Source organism: Antedon mediterranea, chromosome 9, assembly GCF_964355755.1.
Source record: "Antedon mediterranea chromosome 9, ecAntMedi1.1, whole genome shotgun sequence".
Lineage (NCBI taxonomy): Eukaryota > Metazoa > Echinodermata > Crinoidea > Comatulida > Antedonidae > Antedon > Antedon mediterranea.
In genome coordinates this window covers 5,346,912-5,365,684 of record NC_092678.1, presented here as the reverse complement: position 1 = coordinate 5,365,684, position 18,773 = coordinate 5,346,912, and the positions used below count along the sequence as shown (strand labels likewise).

The window sequence follows — 18,773 nt, the reverse complement described above, 5'->3', positions numbered from 1 at the left end:
TCTTCAATTGTCTGATTATAATAAGAATAATAATCTTAAATAATAATAATAATAATAATAATAATAACGTACTTAATTTTATGAACGAATAATATTGTATTTTATAATATATAGTTATTTTTCAATACTGTTTATAATTGTGCCTCTTTTACTTTATGGCTGGTGTTTTTTATGCACATTAATAGGGCTATATTTGACTAGTATATTATTACCATAAAAACAAGTATGGCGTCTTTGAGGAATTTACTTCACATTTGTTAAAGTTTTTGTTTTTGCCCTTATTATTGACAGTTATCAATGCATGCACAGTACTGCATTGTAAAATCGTAAAATCGTGTCCAAGCCTATTTTGTTGTTCATACTATCATAAAAGCCAATATAACTTTTTGAAATTTAATTAGAAAAGTACTTTTTCTGTTTCCCCATTTTGTATAGACTGATAAGAGATCCTGAAGACAAAATAAGGACAAAGTAAGATTTATTAGACGCCATCTTATTTATTATCTTGTAATCCAATGTGTCTAATTATTAGACTGACTCGTTTCATAACTAGGATACATAAATATGATACCAGGTCCATTCCATTTTATAACCGATATGAATAGAATTTCCTTAATGGTCCAATATTACTTAATCTTTTAATATTTTCAAAACTGTATACAAAAATCATCTTTTATCAAGCTATCAGATGTTTCTATACCATCCCTTTTTTAAAGTGCAATATAAATATTTCTTGCTGAAAGGTATAATTTTAATCCACCCACGCTGGACTAGTAGTTTCGGGGCAGGTTTTAGGTTTTTATCATTATTTTTTATTTTATTACCCTTTGTAGAAGTAATAGACCCACTTCTACTTACAACAGAGTTGATTCGAGAAAGCATTTAGGCCTATTGTAGTCAAAGTTAAAGTACACTGCAAGCTGATATTATTTATTACAAGCCTATAAAAAATAAAAACTACAAAACGCACTAAACTATAAATACATTTTTTATAACATAATTACTTTAAGCATAATGAAATATCACAAAAAGAAATCATGAACAAACAGCAATTACTATTACCAAGAGATATTAAGAACAAATAATGCAATCCAACCATTGTTGTTGATAGTTAGAGTGTGCACAAAGGTGAATGTTATACTTGTGTGCCAGTATCCAGTGACTTACATTACATAAGATCGGTAATTGATTGTTTCTGTAGACCTTCTATCCCTACAAATTACTATCTATTCTTGTATTATATCTTATTTAGTTACATTTGAGTTACGACAAATGTTATGGCTGTTACTTAACCACAGTTGTTTCATTAGACATCGACGGTAAATGTGTTGTTATACCTTCGTTACTATTATTACGTGCTATCTCATTCGCCAAGAAATATAACGCAAAGCAAGTTGGTATTATGGTTACAACTGTTGCAATAAAACCGATACATTTTGCATAATCTCCACCAAGAATGAACGACAAGATAATAAAAACTAAAAATAGTAGTATAGAAATGGTTAAAACAACTATAGGTCCCGCTATTGAAGAAGTACGATAAATGATCACAAATTCTACGACAAATGTAATTATCAACAGGATCCCTGAACCACACCAACATAGTTGAAACCACTGTTTATGATCTGAAATAAAAAGAAAGATTTTTGTCCGAGGTATTTCAAAATGAAGTTGTTGTGAATGTTCATAACGCGTAGTATATTTTTTTCAAACTTTGGTCTTCAATTTTGTGATCATCTATCCATAAAATAATTTATATTGTTATCTATTTTATGGAATATAAACTGAAATTGTGAATACATTTAAAAATGATTCTTAAATTGGAAACGTATTACTTCAGAATAGAATTCCAGAATAATAGATATATGTAGTAATTTTTATCTATATATAAATTTACGTAAGGGCAAAATTCGGTAAATCGCGCCTTACTTCTAGAATTTTCACTCGATGGTATGTAAAGTTGGTTCGTACTTTCGGTACTGATTTTAACCGCCTGATGTAACCCTGTTTACTAATTAAATTGAGTTAGATAATTAGTTATTGACGATTAAAACGAATTTAGGTTCAACGATTTGCCCCAAATAGGGGTGTTTTCCGATCGTGGTATACACTGTCTAATGGATGTCCATCTTGAAAAATACCCGCCAAAAAAATGCGAGGAGGCTTCGCATTTTTCTATCTCCTCCTACGATAATTGTTTTTAATAGCTGAAAACCGGTTGAACGGCTAGAGTACACCATCATAATGTTGAAGACAGGCCGATTTTCTTTAAAAAATACTATTTTGATAGATTTAATATACGATTATACAAATGTATTGATTTGCGATGAATGGAACATCCCAATCTCTCAGTCTGCCAGAGTTTGGTTTAACACAAGTACTGTAGGTAAATTTATGAGCCCTTGGTTTAACACATACGGTAGGTAAATATATGGGCCCTTTGAGAATAAACTTGCAATACTTTGACAATACTGTAAATACCTATTAACTATTTTTCATTTGAATCGAACATTTCTTACTGTGAATGTTCCTACTGTTAGATGTAATATAAAAATATAAACTTTATTACTGAGACTGTGGATAGGCTCTACTGTTAGATATACAAATAAACTTTATACTGACAGTTCCTTCTCAACGTTTGTATTAATTAATAATTACCAAAAATATAAACGTCGTAGTGGTGTATCGTGACATGTACTTTAATATTTCAATCGATTATGACAGTGACAGTTTTAACAAAGTATTAAATCGCAAATGTTTTAGGCCTACTGTATTTAGAGGTATATTATTTATAGGCCTATAAAACATGAACAAAATATTTCGTTACTCAGTGGATAAAGAATATATTTAAAAATTGTTCCTCTTTGTACCTATCCGCTTTCCCATCCCTCAACCCTAATGTTACATAGCGAGGAGGCTTCGCATTTTCCTATCTCCTCCTACGATAATTGTTTTTAATAGCTGAAAACCGGTTGAACAGCTAGAGTACACCATCATAATGTTGAAGACCGGCCGATTTTCTTTAAAAAATACTATTTTGATAGATTGCTAGAGTACACCATCATAATGTTGAAGACAGGCCGATTTTCTTTAAAAAATACTATTTTGATAGATTTAATATACGATTATACAAATGTATTGATTTGCGATGAATGGAACATCCCAATCTCTCAGTCTGCCAGAGTTTGGTTTAACACAAGTACTGTAGGTAAATTTATGAGCCCTTGGTTTAACACATACGGTAGGTAAATATATGGGCCCTTTGAGAATAAACTTGCAATAGGTTCGGAAAATGTTAAAAACCAATTTCTATTATTTGAATCGGTAAACAGTTTCCATTTATTATACATTGATAATGAAACATGAAATATTCCTATTTATGTCCCTCGAGGTTCATTACAATTTATATTTAGTAGTCCCACGGACTTCATCTTAGCCACTCCCCCGAGTGCTAAGGCCAAATTTATGATACCCTACTTTCTATGTAAGTTTAGTTACAGTTAGTTCTTGACGATAATACAACGAATTTAGGTATTACACCCTTCGGCCGCGAAAACGTTTCTGTACAAATATGATACCGATTGGCTTTATTTCATTCAACAGCGACCATAATCTCGCCAATTACAGGATAGATAAACTATTTTATTATTGATGTGCTTATAAATTAAGACTCGTGTAAACAGCTTGATTACATCATTTTACAGACAAACGAAACTTTTTTAAACCTACTGTTTCAATAACTGAGTATAATACTGTATACGTTTTCATAAGTAAGTGCATATACATTTTCGTGTTTTCATTGACGAGATTGTAATAGTAACTTCAGTAACTATTACAGTACTTATTTATTATACGACACAAGACAATTGTATCTGACAGGTACGTACATTATTCTAAAAAATAAGTCTAGATAGATCCCTTAGGCGTCATAAATCACAGGCCAACAAATCAGTACTCATGACAGAAATTCGACCCAGTTTGGTTCACACAAATGTTTACAGGAATTTCAACACCACAACCGATGATTTGCCCTAAATATTTAGGTAGACTACAGTTTAATTTTTCACTGAATAGGAGCTTGAATTTCCGATTTCCATTTCGCAGAATGTCTAGGTCTATTTATTTAGTTTGGTTCTTATAATATATAAATACAATCAACTTTATTACTGCGGTTCCATCACCACCACCACGTGCCGCCCAATTCCCGTACATACATTTCCATTTCTCCCTAATTTCTTTAATCCACATAAATTAATTGTCCTTTATGGAATCCAGTATTGGTTTTGTTGTCTCTATTTCTGAATACCCCAATTAGGGGGACACTTCCGTTTTTGTTTAGTGTCCCAAAAAAGTCCCCGTCCGTGGATTCTACTGTATTCGAGAACCATCTGTGAGCACCCCTAGATGGTACGCGAGCGAAGCGAGCGTGCCATCTAGTTCATATAATTCATATAATTAATGCACTGATGAAGGGCTCTGCTAACTTTTCTGGCTGTTTTACTTTTCGCTTTTTTAGTCGCGTGCAACGCGACTATACAGCTCACTATGTCGGTCGGTTGGTCGGTAAACACTAACTTGAGCACGCGACTTCAGCCATGTATATGGCCTTGTTTTTTGTATCTCCATTGAGATCCAGCCACTGATACCCACAGCATTGTCATTATTTTCTATAATTTGCCTTTGGATTTGTAATATAATGTTTCACATTTACATATATTTTATATTGTGTATTGTTAGTTGAAAATTACCTTCGATCAATTTTTTAATCCCGTTCAGTTGTCTTATTTCAAATGGAGGTTTCCTATTCATAAAATAAAAACCATTAGCATTAAACACGTACTCTGGCAATTTGTTTAAAAACTAATGTTTAACCTTCAAACTCTTCTTTTGATCCCCAGATGGCCATGGAAAAAGACTACAACAGGCAGGCAACATTCTGTCATAAAATTAGTTACATGTTAGTATAACTAAAAATACGGTGCAGATCAATTTTTGGGCAAACTCTTGGGGTTAACAAAAATATATAGGGACGTCTTTCTTTGCCTTCGCCAGTGTTAATGTGTAGTAGACATAATTAGAACACCATGGGAATTATACAAGATCTGATAGTTTTGTGTGGGATTACCTTATTAACTTGTTTAGTATACTTTTTTATCGCAATTTATTATATAAAAACATTGAAGTTAAACATAAAATATCGCATATAGCAAATACGAAACATTGCACTCAAAAGGTAATCAAAGATTAACGAAGTACACATTAACATATACACATTATGTAGCTTTATGCTATGTTATTATACCTATCCGTATCGTTTATTACCATAGGTGTAGTACTTGTTGCAGCACCTGGGTTATCAGTCTCATCTGAAATGACGAATAAATAATTAATTTTCAATGGTGAGTGTTTATGAGGTATCATCATCTACACTGTGTCTATGAATAGTTTTAGCAAGATTGGTTGATTTTGAGAAAAAAACCATTATATAGATATTTGTGATATAGTTAAGCTTCTTATTTTATAGAAATTGAAAAAGCTGAATTAAATTAATTTATTTAAATAAAAAAAGAAATTACAGAAATAGGAAAGTTTGAAGAAATTATTTTAAAAGGCAATTATTGTGTAAAATATGGTAAACATTGACACTTTTTATTTTTACCTTCTTGACTGGCGCCTCTGTCTCTAGTAGTGTTTGGAGATTCCTTAGATGTACCTGAAACAATTGTAGAAGCCAAAAATTGTATATTAATAAATGAATTTTTATACCAATAAATAATAAATATTAAAGTTGTACGTGTATTGATGTGTATTTCTACCTTCTTGACTTGCGCCTCCGTCTCTAGTAGTGTTTGGAGATTCCGTAGATGTACCTGACTGCGATGTACCTGACTGCGATGTACCTGACTGCGATGTACCTGGCTGCGATGTACCTGACTGCGATGCACCTGGCTGCGATGTACCTGACTGCGATGTACCTGACTGCGATGTACCTGGCTGCGATGTACCTGGCTGCGATGTACCTGGCTGCAATGCACCTGGCTGCGATGTACCTGACTGCGATGTACCTGACTGCGATGTACCTGGCTGCGATGTACCTGAAACAATAAGTTTAAATATTGTATACACTTGCATAAAATGTGTTTTTTGAAAAAGATTCCAATAATAATGCAATCCCACCATATTATGGTTAATTAATCCTATCAATAATCATCTGCACAAAATAACAATGAATGATTTTTCTAATTTCAGTATTGGGTAATCACAATGGTTACCGGGTCTTTTCAGTATCCAATTCTACTTGCCACAAGTTATTACTGTATTGTTAAAAATCATGATTACACTGTATGTTGGTAAATATAAATAAACTGAAACTATTCTCTAACTTGTCATTAAATAATGTTTACACGTCACATACCGAGAAGTATTTTTGACGCATTTTCAGACAAACATTTTGCAAATTCTTTCAGTGAGTCTGGTGTGTTAATCAGTTTACAATCCTTCTCAAGTCTGAAAATGAAATCCCATTTACTATCAAACGGAACATGTCCTAGCTTGTAAATGACAGCCATAGATTGTACCCCATTTGTATTTTTCTTTATAACTTTTAGAAGTTTTTTGCGAAATGGTGTTATTTGATTATTCTTTGTATACTCGTAGCCTGTCTCCATGTTTGGATACTTCGTTTTAAAAGCTTTGATTAATTTTGAAGCATCAGCCGTTTCGGTTTCCTCCGCAGTGTCTAGCAAAATCTCTACATCTGTAGGATCATTTGAAATATAACCTTTGGTTTCGAGTTCACGAAACAAATCGAATGCTCCTCCGTGTTTATCAGCCAACGTCGATCCATCACAATGGTCATTCAGCAGAAATCTTAGCTCCTTCAATTTGCTTCCTTCGTATTTACGGCTTACATTATAAAGCAAGTCATTAAAGTCTTTCTGAAATAGTGAATTAAAAGAAATATACCTTGGTAATTACGGTACACTAGCGTCGTTTGTATTTATTTCTTATCATTAGGATGTTGAATAATAAAAACAATAAATTAGTGATCTTCCTATCTAGAAATACCAAACACAAATTAACAACTAAATTAATTAGTTTTTCGATATTGCTCTTTATTTTATCGATTTAAAGTCGTATTTTGTTTTGAAAAACATGGATTGCAGTTGTTTTTTAATGATCTTTCAAAGAGAAAATGTGTATATATACCAAAATATAGAAATAATATAGGACAGCATTATATCAGGTATTCTGGAACAAAGCTATTAAATTATATCACAGATGATTTAAGGTTTCTTAACAAAAAAACACATTTGTTTCTTAATATATTTATTTATTTCTACAAGAGAATTATATATTCGAAGAGAAAGTTTGTTTAAAAAATGTTTTATGTACTGTATAGTAATTGTTAGAAAAATAGCCCTTAAATTATTATTTATTAACTATTTTTTAATGTTAAGGGGTTGAACTTTTCAGCCCTTTCCTTGATATGCTTTATTTACAATCTTATATTTTATATGTGTAAATAAGAGGAAGAAAAAAAAACATGATTAATGCTGTACCATCATCAGGATGAATTCAATTATAGGAGTAAATTTTTTTTAGAACACCATAAACCATAGACCAAAGAAACCGTTCTTTTACCCTCATCATACAGCGCATCGAACGTACGTGCCCCACCCAGATTAATATATAGTATTAATATAATCATTATTAGCAAAGTGATAACTTTATGTGCAAATCATGTTAGTGTAGATTGATCTATACACCAACTAATGCATTAGTAGGCCCGAATGGTAAATACAAAACTGTATACTTACGGAAGCCGACATTTTGTGCAGTTTGTCTTTATCTACCGATCAAGATCGCTGCCAAAGTATCAGTAATTGTTACGGGTGAATTGATAACGGTTTTGTATGACGACATTTCCACAATTATTCCATTATTATTATTTTTGTATTTTAATCTACATATCTTGTTATTTTTAAAAATTATTGTAAGCACATTGAGGATTATACATTATGCGCTGTATGAGTCAAAATTTATTATTATTATTATTATATTTTCTACACTAGACTATATTATATTCTTTTTAAAGCTAAATCTACAATATTTTCTGAAAGAGGATACCATCCGTTGAATGGCGCTTCATTTTTAGGCCTATATATTTCAGGAAGTAGTTGATCATTGGTTAACCGTTTAATATTATTGATATGCATATTATGCATATAATAGAAAGCACGCATGACCCCAGTTTGAATAAATACAACATTACGATATTGTTGTTGCTTCAGGGGTTTTACATTGTGGATATCGCGTCCGTTCTTGATAAAGTCGTATTGCTATTATCATAAATAGGCCTACAATTTCGTGAAGGAGAGGGACTACGCTTATTTGTCTGTTACACTTTTTAATACATTTCATCTAAGATTTTAGAAAGAGGATACTAGGGTTTGTAAAATAATGTGTCTTTGGTGAAGTCGGGTGGGGGTGGAGGGGGGAGTTTGTGTTTGAGGGTTCAGGGGTATATCCTAGATCTTTAAATAGGGGATGGGGGCTCGGACTCGGCAATTTTAGGCAAATGACACATAGATGGTTGGAAATGGTACTTAACTTTCACATACATTTCATGATAAAATGACTCTTGTCTAGTTGGCCCGAAAATGACACCCTACACGAAAAATAAATACAAACATTTCCCGTTGGGGCCATGCAGCAACTCCGTCATAGAAATGGCGCTCAAATTCGAGACCGAAGGGAGTCGGTGACGGTCCAGCAGGATTTCTGATACGGCGGACTAATAATATTAAGGAGGCAGACAGTCTGGCTCTGTTTCGCTCCCTTTGCGCATCATCAGTGTACGGAGGCGTGTCTATTTTTGTTTTTGTATCTAATTTTGACTTTCAAAAATGGTAGCGCAAAGCAATCGCTACTGGATCCGACCGCCGGGATATTTTGATATGATAGAGGTTCAGGGTCGCGAATAATTCCACTAGAAATACGCCTTTTTCACGATGAATGACACAATATGAACAAAGCGTAGCCAAATAATGACCATATTATTTTCAGATGCCAAGTTACTAAAACATTCATAACACATTAACGGAGAACTTTTGCATTAAAATGTTCTAGATTAGCCTATCGTGTAAAGGCTGTTTTTGACACGCATGTTTGTATTGCGAAACGAGCTAAGACTAATGTTGAAAAGAATATCAAAGAAATTTGTGTCATTTTTAGCTTACTTATTTTGGGAGATCAGTTGCTCTCCCTGACCAGCCTCCCCTCTTCCCGACCCGTTTCCGCGCCGCTGTAGGTGATGCTGCATTTGTGTGAGTTTACAATACATGTTCATGATAAACAAGTTTGTAGGAAAGGAAAACTGTAATGCATATTTGGCGTGTCACACTTTAGATCAAACAGCGTACTCTATAGTTTAGACCTAAATTCGTGTGTGTGTGGTTATTTGTTTTCTCCTCTCTTTCGTCGATTGAAAAAAGAAAAGAGCGAATGGCTGAGTTACTTTTGGACTCAAATATTAGAGTTTGGGTTGTTTTGCCCATCGTTTTTATAACATTTTTTGTTGGAATAATACGACATTATGTAAGCATACTACTTCAAAGTCAGAAGAAAGTTGAATTACAGCAAGTGAGCGACGGGTAGGATAATCTAAATTATGTTTTCTAGCTTAGGTCTAGCCTAGTAGGCCTAGCTAGCAATACCATTCATTTCGATCGCCAGCGAGACTGGCTGAGCAGCTATCAGCCGCTCAACAAACTAGTCGAGGCCTAGCCTAGGTTCACTTTTTAGATTGGGGACTGAGAAGAAGCTGACTATTAAATGTAGACATCTAGGCTTTTAATAACCATTTCCTAAAACAATTAAAGTATTATTAATAATGCTGCCCCAATTTTCTAAAATTTTTGAAAAATTATTTAACAACCGTCTTTTGAAATTTATTGACAAATTTAATATTCTATACTCAGGGGCGGATTGCTATAAGCAGTCTATAACCGGTCTTAGCGCTTAGCCGGCTATAATTCGTGACGTAGCAAGTAGTCTTATTTTATAGACCATTGCTATACCGCGGTCTAACCTGTAAACGGTCTCTAAAATTAAAGCCTACTCGAAGGATTCTTAAAACAGTCTTAAACCTTTCTTTTTGTTGCTTTTACGTATTATTTATCGTCAAAGACAACCAATAGAACGAGTTTTAAGTGTTAAATCAAATAATAACGGTGATTTTATTCTTATATAGCCCTAGAATAGATTTTCTTGCGTAGAAATGTACGTACTGTTATGATTGTGAATTTAACAAGCGTGACGAACATTACCTTATTTGGTATTCTACGCGCAAAGTACGCCCTCAATTTGTTACTTTACGCGGTCTTATCTAAGACTGTTTTATAGCAATGGTCTAACAGGGGTGGCTTTAGTAAAACCGTCTATCAGATAAAGCCGTCTTTAATCGGGGAGTTAAGACCATTAGTTAAGACTGTTTTATAGCAATCCGCCCCAGGACAATTTGGTTTTAGGAAAAATATGTCCACTAGCCATGCATTGCTTCACTTTTCCGAGTATATACTTAAAGAGATGGATAGGTCTAACTATACAATCGGAATTTTTATTGACTTAAAAAAGGCGTTTGATACCATCGACCACAATATCCTTATAAAAAAACTTGAAGCTTATGGTATTTGTGGAATTGCCAATAAATGGATCCAAAATTATCTTTCTAACAGAAAACAATTTGTGACAATACGTGGTGATACCACCTCAGAATTAGCAGACATTTTATGTGGCATCCCACAGGGATCTATTTTGGGGCCCACTTTATTCCTTTTATATATTAATGACATTTGTAATGCTTCTTCCCTATTGAAATACACGCTTTATGCTGATGATACAAATATACTTTTTTCTGGTAAGAACCTGCAATGTATCTGTAATATTATTAATGATGAGCTAAAAAAAATTGATACTTGGTTTAAGGTAAATAAATTGACGTTGAATCATAGTAAGACAAAGTATATTGTTTTTAGTCGCAAAAACAATTATGAACCAACCAATTTAGTTATTAGTGGTGTTGCAATTGAACGGGTAAATAAAATAAAGTTTTTAGGAGTTACAGTATTATTGATGGAAAACTAAATTGGAAGTATCATATTGAATATATTCATTCCAAAATTTCTAAAAGTATTGGAATTATTTATAAAGTAAAACATTTACTAAATACATCAGCTTTATTTAAATTATATAATTCATTAGTTTTGCCTTATTTTACATATTGTTGTGAAGTCTGGGGTAATACCTTTAAAACTAATTTAAATTGTTTATACATATTACAAAAAAAGGCACTCAGACTTGTTATGAAAGTCCCATACACCAGTCCAAGTAAACCAATTTTTAATTTTTTTAAAACTCTTGATCTTTATAATTTAATAAAACTATATACCGTTTCTCTAATGCATAAAGCTTTTCATAACTTACTCCCAGTGATTGTTCAAAATAATTTCATTTATGCTCAGCTGTCCACGATAAATACACGCGACAAAAACACCATTTCTACCCACAATTTAAAAGAACCACTCAAAAATCATTAAGTTTAGTTAGTAAAGGGGTTGAACTTTGGCGTGATATACCTGAGACTCTTAAGTTACTTAAGAATCCTATAACTTTTAAAATAAAATACAAAAATAAATTACTTTTGCAATACTCTGATTAGAACAGGTTTTTCTTTTTACAATTACATCTTACTCTCTGAGAAATCTTTTTCTCTTTTTAAGATAAAGAAAAAAACAAGAAACTTTCTTAAAAGTTACATTTTGTTTGCCTATGCCGTTGTGCCTTTTTTTCATATTACTATTTATAAACTGTTTTGTAACAGGGGGTTTCTACTTATAAGCTGTGCTTCAGAGATTCCCCCTTTCCATTCTTTCATTTTTGTAATGAATATTTATGTATGTTAATGGTTTTATTTTGTTGTGAATGGAAATAAAGAAACAAACAAGCCTAGCTAGGTCTAATTAGTTAATTTAGGCCTAGGCTAGAGGGATCGGCTAGTACCGTAGAGGTAGCCTCCTAGCTAGGCTAGGCCTAGGGCCTAGAAAAATTTTAAAATAAAAATAAGTATGGCCTATTTTCTTTTTGATATATACGGTACTGGTAATAATATTATTAAAATAGTATATTTCTTTTTTATTGTTATTTAACAGACAAGCTCTTATAAGAAGTCGATGTCTTCGAGAAAATGGACGATTTATTCCAAAACATGTAATATTTTTGTATTAAATTATTTCCTTTTACATTTTAAAATGTTGTTACTGATTTAGGGTGAAATATAACAAAAACCATGTGATTTTAAGATTAAATTGTTTCTTTGCAAATCATTGTTGAAGAAAATGTGCCTCATTTGATTTGGAAAACTTTGAAATTGAAAATTATCATTTCCACTTTTCTCATATTACTGTAGTCTAGTATAGTAAGATAACATATGAATATATTATAAATTATATAAAAATAAATAAAATAATTGTTTTTGTCTGTTTTAGTCATTCACAATCAGGAAGTATTATTTCAATGATTCTGAAAAAGGATTCTTTAAGGTTGAAAAGAGAGAAGGTGCAGCGATGAAAAACCCAATGACAGGTAAGCTGAAAGCTGCACAAATATCACAGGGACTTTTCCTGTGTCTGTGTATATTTGGCTACATTGTGGGGGCACTACCCTGTCAAGTTCTGCCTCTGGCTATGAAACAAATGCGTTAATCCCTTTTTTTTGCTTGATTGAAACTTTTTCAAATGATGGCATTCCTTTGTCTAATTTACCTTTTCTTGTTTTTGTATTGTATTACTGTTATTTAATTGTTTATTAATATTCTTGTATTATTTGTTCTTCCATTATTGAAGAAATGTTACTAAATTGAATTAAAGGACCACAAGACCTGAACATCATATACAAATATCATTTCAACCTCTAAATGTTATTGTCCAATAACTAACTTGGTTCATTGATCCATCTGATTTTAATTTTTTTTCTATACCAGCTTACATCCTTATTTCAAAAATAAATAAATTTTAAAAAAATATTAATAAATATATTGAATGTAAAGTAAATATAAAATTTTACAAATATATATATTTTTGTTTTAATATTGCATCCTTTTTGTTTCAGATCCTAGTATGATGACTGACATGATGAAAGGTAACCTTACCAACATTCTGCCGATGATTGTTATTGGAGGCTGGATCAACTGGGCATTCTCTGGCTTTGTCATCAGTACGAAAACCTTATAATTTTCAGTATAAAAATGTTTTATAATTTATCAGTGATAGAATATTGTTTAAAGGTTTGTATGGTTACGAAACACTTGGTGAAGTAAAGTTTATTGCGGTGATGACCTTCATAAATCATGTTCCTCGAGTACCGTTTTGATCGTACAATTAATCGGGAAACCACCTAACGACATTACAAACTACATTAAAGTTGAACACTGATAAGTTCCATTGTTATTTCCTTTAAATAAATATAGAACAACCAATTATTTTGTTCTTTTTTTTGATTGACATGAGCAACAATTGTTCTTTATTTTCTTCTTCTAATACAAACAACATTAAAGTCGGACACTCGTCAATAAACTTAAAAGTTCCATTTTGCCTTTAACTAAAAATGGAACAATCTAGTATGTGCCATGAGCAACAATCGTTATTCGTTTCCTTTGTCTGTTTATTACAGCAAAAGTACCGTTTCCGCTTACTCTACGATTTAAACCAATGTTGCAACGAGGTGTTGAACTTGCGTCTCTAGATGCATCTTGGGTCAGCTCGGCTAGCTGGTATTTTCTCAATGTCTTCGGCCTAAGATCAGTGTATTCATTAGTACTTGGAGAAAATAATGGTAAGTTAAAACTACAATTATTTAAACAATTAAAAAGCATTTTGTAATTCACATAAAACCCAATTTTTAAATACTTGCCTATAGTGAAATACATCAGTGGTTATTATCGCCCACAGTGATTAATTAAATCTTTCTTGCAGCTGCCGATCAAGCCCGTATGATGCAACAACAAATGCAGTCACCGATGGGAATGGGTCCAGGCCCTGACATGGGCAAGGCATTCAAGGTAAGGAGAAACACATTAAAGGCCAATTCAGACAGCATCAAACGACGTCATAATTCATACGTGGTCTAGGTTAATAATTTATCTACAGTATTTGATTAGGGGTTAGGCCTCAATAAGGAAGCGCCTGTTTTTGTGGCATTCAGATTTTGGGGCATCTATCTAAGCCTTGGCTAGGCCTAGTGGTAGTAAAGTAGTGTCCACATTAAGGCTAGGCCTGACGCGATCTGTTGCTATTTATTTCGTAATCGTTTTTTTGTTTTCGCGAATAATAACGGCGACTCCCCGGGGGTACAAGGTTAGGCCAAGACCTGACACGATTTGTTGTTATTTATTTTCTTAATTCTTGTTGTTTTCGCTAAAATAACGGCCACCCCCGGGGTATACCCCCGTGGAAGTTTGCCGACTGGCACTCCAAAATGCTGGTGACATCCCTGTTCTAGTATTGCAGAATTGCAGCAAACGTAAAATGTATTTAGGATATTTATCTATACATTTTCTAGGCTGAATGGGAGGCGCTTGAAATTGCTAATCACAAATGGGCGCTTGAAAACGTAGAGGATGAGTTGCTGCAAAGTTACCCTCTACAAGAAGGATATGTTAAAGACAAGTATATTTGAAGATGATGACTCAGCTATCAAACGTCATCAATGTAAGAGCTCAACATCTAGTGTGCTTGCTAGATTATCAGAGCATGTTTTGTCCTTTCTTTCTAGGTTGCTGATATTGATTATGATTGATTATTATTGATATGATTAAGTATCAACGACAACTTTTCAAATAATTTGAAGAATGTTTCATTGAAGATTTTTTCCCCCAAAAACAGTATTTACCAATATTTATCATAAGTTTATAGTTTTATACCAAACATCAGAAGAGACTGCTGCATATTATTTTTGAGAAATGTTCGTCAGTATTATAACTGGTTGCTTGCAGTACAGTTATATTTCTTTATTCTGTCGACCCAGGCCTGAGTGAACTTAGGCCTGAGTAGACCTAAGCCTGAGTGGACCTAGGTCTGAGTGAAACCAGGCCCGAGTGAAACTACACAGTTTTTTACAAGCAATTTGGAAAATATTGAAAACAAGTGAAATGATGCGTAAATTATCATGACATGTTTTTCATGAGTTCAACAGTGAATACTAGCGATTGCCGCCAACAAGAAATTTAAAACATCACTTGCTTATTTGACACATTTATTATGAATTGTATGCTTTTTTTTATCATCAAGATGATGTGACAATATCCAACACCAAAGCGACACTTAAATAATGGTAGTTTCAACAGAAACATATTTACTTTATGAGCATATTATACATGTTTCTTATGTGTGTTTTTTCCCCTCGATAGATAAATATTTCGGCTAGCGATCGATCTGATATAATGTATGTTCTATTAAAATGTTCTACAGCTAACTAATCAAGATGTCTATTGAGTTTTGAAAAAAAAATGAGTCCTTATATTTAATGGAGTACTTATTTTGATAGAGTAATGTTTTACTTCGTGTAAGTATGATGTATGATCAGGAAAGAGAGAGAATCTTCCCTGATATGATGATAGCAGTTTGACGCAGACTGCCCTCATGCGGATGGGGTGTGTTATGTTGATATATTGATTACGTGACTGCGATAAGGAATTAATATTTTAAATGATAACTTGATCGGAAAGATGTTGTCTGTGGCTTAATTATCTGGTTGATTTTTAATTCCTTTTTTTTTCGTCAGAAAGTGTTTTCGTAGTAACGTGTTCATTGTTTCCGTAATTCGCCTCTTCATTTCGAAATAAACAGGGTTTAATATACGCAGTTGCATCTCCTAAATACTGGTGCATGCAAGCGCATTGTAATGCAACCCATCGTGCGATTCAATAAGATAACGTATAAGACGCCTTTTGTACACATACAGTGTATTCATTAAAAATAATAAAAGCACACGTATGTACATTGTCTAACATAACTCTGTATAATCTACTCTGTGTTATTTGCCACAAAGAATGCATAACATTATTTTAGCTTTATGATAATACATTGTAATCGCCATTTTAATTCGTTCTATAATCTTAGTATAAACTCAGGTATAAGCATACTGTATCTTATTAGGTATATTAACAGCATACTGGATGCATGCTTCGAGTGCATTAATTGTTTGATTTCTGGTCATTCAGAAATCATTCGCAAAAGTCTGTCAAACAATTTTTAAAAATCATTTTCTGGTATGCTCGTCTCGTATTATATTTATATAGCGTCCGCTCGTTATCACGCCACTCGACTGGTGCGCAGTTATCGCGAGTCAAAAAGTCACTGCGTACCCCAAAAAACACTTAAGCATGCGCAGAATGTTAGACGCAATAGCAGTTTATTCGCGCGTGGCGCGTCTTCAACACGATTGCTCATTGGTCAAAATCAATTTCAATAACCGTATACAAGAGAAACGCAAGTAATATAAATTCATTTGGTCTAAGACAGACAAAGAGTTGCACCCGACACAATTGCAAGAACGTTTTTAATGATTGTGAGATAAAGGTTTATTAATGAATACATTTATTAGGTCATGATTAGTAGATGCCAGACAGTATAAATTACATGACACAGGGACATTTGTAGTTGTCTTGTATATTATAAGAAGACATTCAGATGTTGGTCAAATGCTTCATTATCACAGTGGATGTTAGTCATGGGTGCATCGTAACATTATTTTCACGTGCCACATACATGACCACATGATGTGTTAAAATCACTCTGCCGCCACACACGTTCCGTTTGTCCGTCCTTTTGTACCCTTTTAGTTTCCATCAATCTAGAAATTACCTTTCTGTCATACCATCTGTAGTGGGGGAGTCTGTGCCATAATTGTTTCTAAATACAATATATTATTATATTAAAAAATACGCCAGCCTGCACCATGCGTCGTCACCAGAGCGTGTCCCGGATGTATTACGCAACAGATATTCAAGCTTTGAGTTTAGCGATTTTCCTAACTTTCGCAGATTTATTTCATCTTTACTCTAATAATTAGAACGACAATCCTAATAACTTTAAAGTGACAATTATCGGAAATAAAAGCGGATGGCAACACTAGAAAATTATCGACAGTTGTATGTCTTGTTTATTATAAATTGTGACATACAGAGAGAGATGTTGCTTCGTCTAGGCTGTGTTGATTAATTGCAACTTGCTCATTTCGCAGGTGGATTTTACCTTCCTAATGCCCTGATGTGTTTAAGCTGCCCTGTATCCTGAAGGTGTAATACGAGAATATTTCTATTGATGTCTCGTCTCTGATAACCCCTCCCCTCCCCGACCCCAAGTATGATACGCGCGATAGAATGTACAAATTAACGTGTATATCAATACAAAAAACAACTATCGATACATTAGTAATTTATGAAAGTGATCTCATTATCGTGACACCACTAGTACGCAGCGCAATATAGTACGCGCAACGCAAGTAAATTGACCAATCATAAGTGACAATTCGAATTGTCCATCGCTTATGATTGGTTATTAAGTGATACATTCAACAACTTGTTTCAGAAGGTCCCAATTTCAACTACTCTAAAAGCGCGTAGTGCAACGTGAAAAAATAATACTGTAATATATATATATATCCAATCTGCAGACAGTACTGTTTCGATCTTATTAGATCTTGTCGTCAGTGCATGACACTTGCTTTCTCATCAAATTATTTACAATCCATTCATTTTATCAAGTTCTCTAATTTGCCATGCGTGTCACTCACCTGTGAAAATATACACAGTAATTTGTAAAATTGTATGTCATGTTGTGAATGATAAACCCGTAAAGTATCTTGTACATTGTTTTTTGATTCTCCGTGAATGGAATGATTGAAATGTACGTATCAATAGCCTGTCAAACACGTACTTTAAATAATCGCGAAGGTGATGATCATTATTACTATTCTTATTATATTTGGCTCTCAAACACTCGCTAAAATAATTGTGGCCAACGGCAAGTATGAGCATTGATATTTAAATGATTTTCTCCTGCACTACGACGCTTTAAATGACAGTGACACATCGAGACAAATTAACTTATACGCATGCGTTCAGCTATTCCTGCTACGCATGCGTAAACTGTTCGTTTTCCTGACGAATATCAGTCTTACTTTGATATGATAGATTTCGGTTCAAACCTATCCTACAAAGCTCAGTGTTCTAGTTTGAATTTTAATTTATATTCGCCCCTGGCAACGCATAGCGAATATGTACGCATGCGCACTTCTGTATTTTGTAGTACACTTAATTGTTTCGGATCGACTCGGTGTCGCGTTTTGATCGCTGGTGACCCTTCCATTAAAACTGGAGAAAAAGATAGTAACTCTGGCGTCGAATGTTAAATTGATTGCATAATTCGTCTTTTAAAATCGAATTTACATGTACTAATGTTTTATTCATGAACTATAGTACTACAAACAATACAAAATGTATTATTAAATCATTTTAGAAGTACTGTATGTATGTTATACTACTGTACTTTAAATTAATGTTACTACTTGTGTTTATTTTAGTTGAAATAAAACATTTGTAAAGGCATTCAGCACTAAATATACTCCAACCATCTAATCAATTTAAATTTTCGAAAGTAAAAAAAAAATTAAAATAGTATATAAGCGAAAGCAGTTGAACAATTATCAAAATT

At 33.2% G+C, this 18,773-nt stretch overlaps 2 protein-coding genes across 4 annotated transcripts; one reads left to right on the top strand and one right to left on the bottom strand.

Annotated features, from left to right (window-relative positions):
* Positions 1–384: 384 nt before the first annotated feature.
* LOC140059169 (uncharacterized) lies at positions 385–7,923 on the bottom strand. Of its 3 annotated transcripts, none has more exons than XM_072105021.1 (7): positions 7,821–7,923; positions 6,416–6,938; positions 5,817–6,095; positions 5,660–5,713; positions 5,303–5,366; positions 4,749–4,801; positions 385–1,625 (listed from the first exon to the last, which is right to left on the bottom strand). In XM_072105021.1, the coding sequence occupies exons 1-7, from the start codon at positions 7,830–7,832 to the stop codon at positions 1,285–1,287; spliced, it is 1,326 nt and encodes a 441-aa protein (XP_071961122.1). In that variant the 5' UTR covers positions 7,833–7,923; the 3' UTR covers positions 385–1,284. The 3 variants fall into 3 exon arrangements, with proteins under 3 accessions (XP_071961122.1, XP_071961124.1, XP_071961123.1); XM_072105023.1 differs by having other exon boundaries at positions 1,514–1,625; positions 5,323–5,366; XM_072105022.1 differs by lacking the exons at positions 385–1,625; positions 4,749–4,801 and adding an exon at positions 4,841–4,936 and having other exon boundaries at positions 5,323–5,366.
* A 1,540-nt stretch (positions 7,924–9,463) lies between these two features.
* Positions 9,464–15,535, top strand: LOC140058508 (ER membrane protein complex subunit 3-like). Its single transcript, XM_072104145.1, has 7 exons — positions 9,464–9,656; positions 12,213–12,270; positions 12,549–12,645; positions 13,171–13,275; positions 13,732–13,893; positions 14,034–14,119; positions 14,620–15,535. The coding sequence occupies exons 1-7, from the start codon at positions 9,508–9,510 to the stop codon at positions 14,734–14,736; spliced, it is 774 nt and encodes a 257-aa protein (XP_071960246.1). The 5' UTR covers positions 9,464–9,507; the 3' UTR covers positions 14,737–15,535.
* Positions 15,536–18,773: the final 3,238 nt, after the last annotated feature.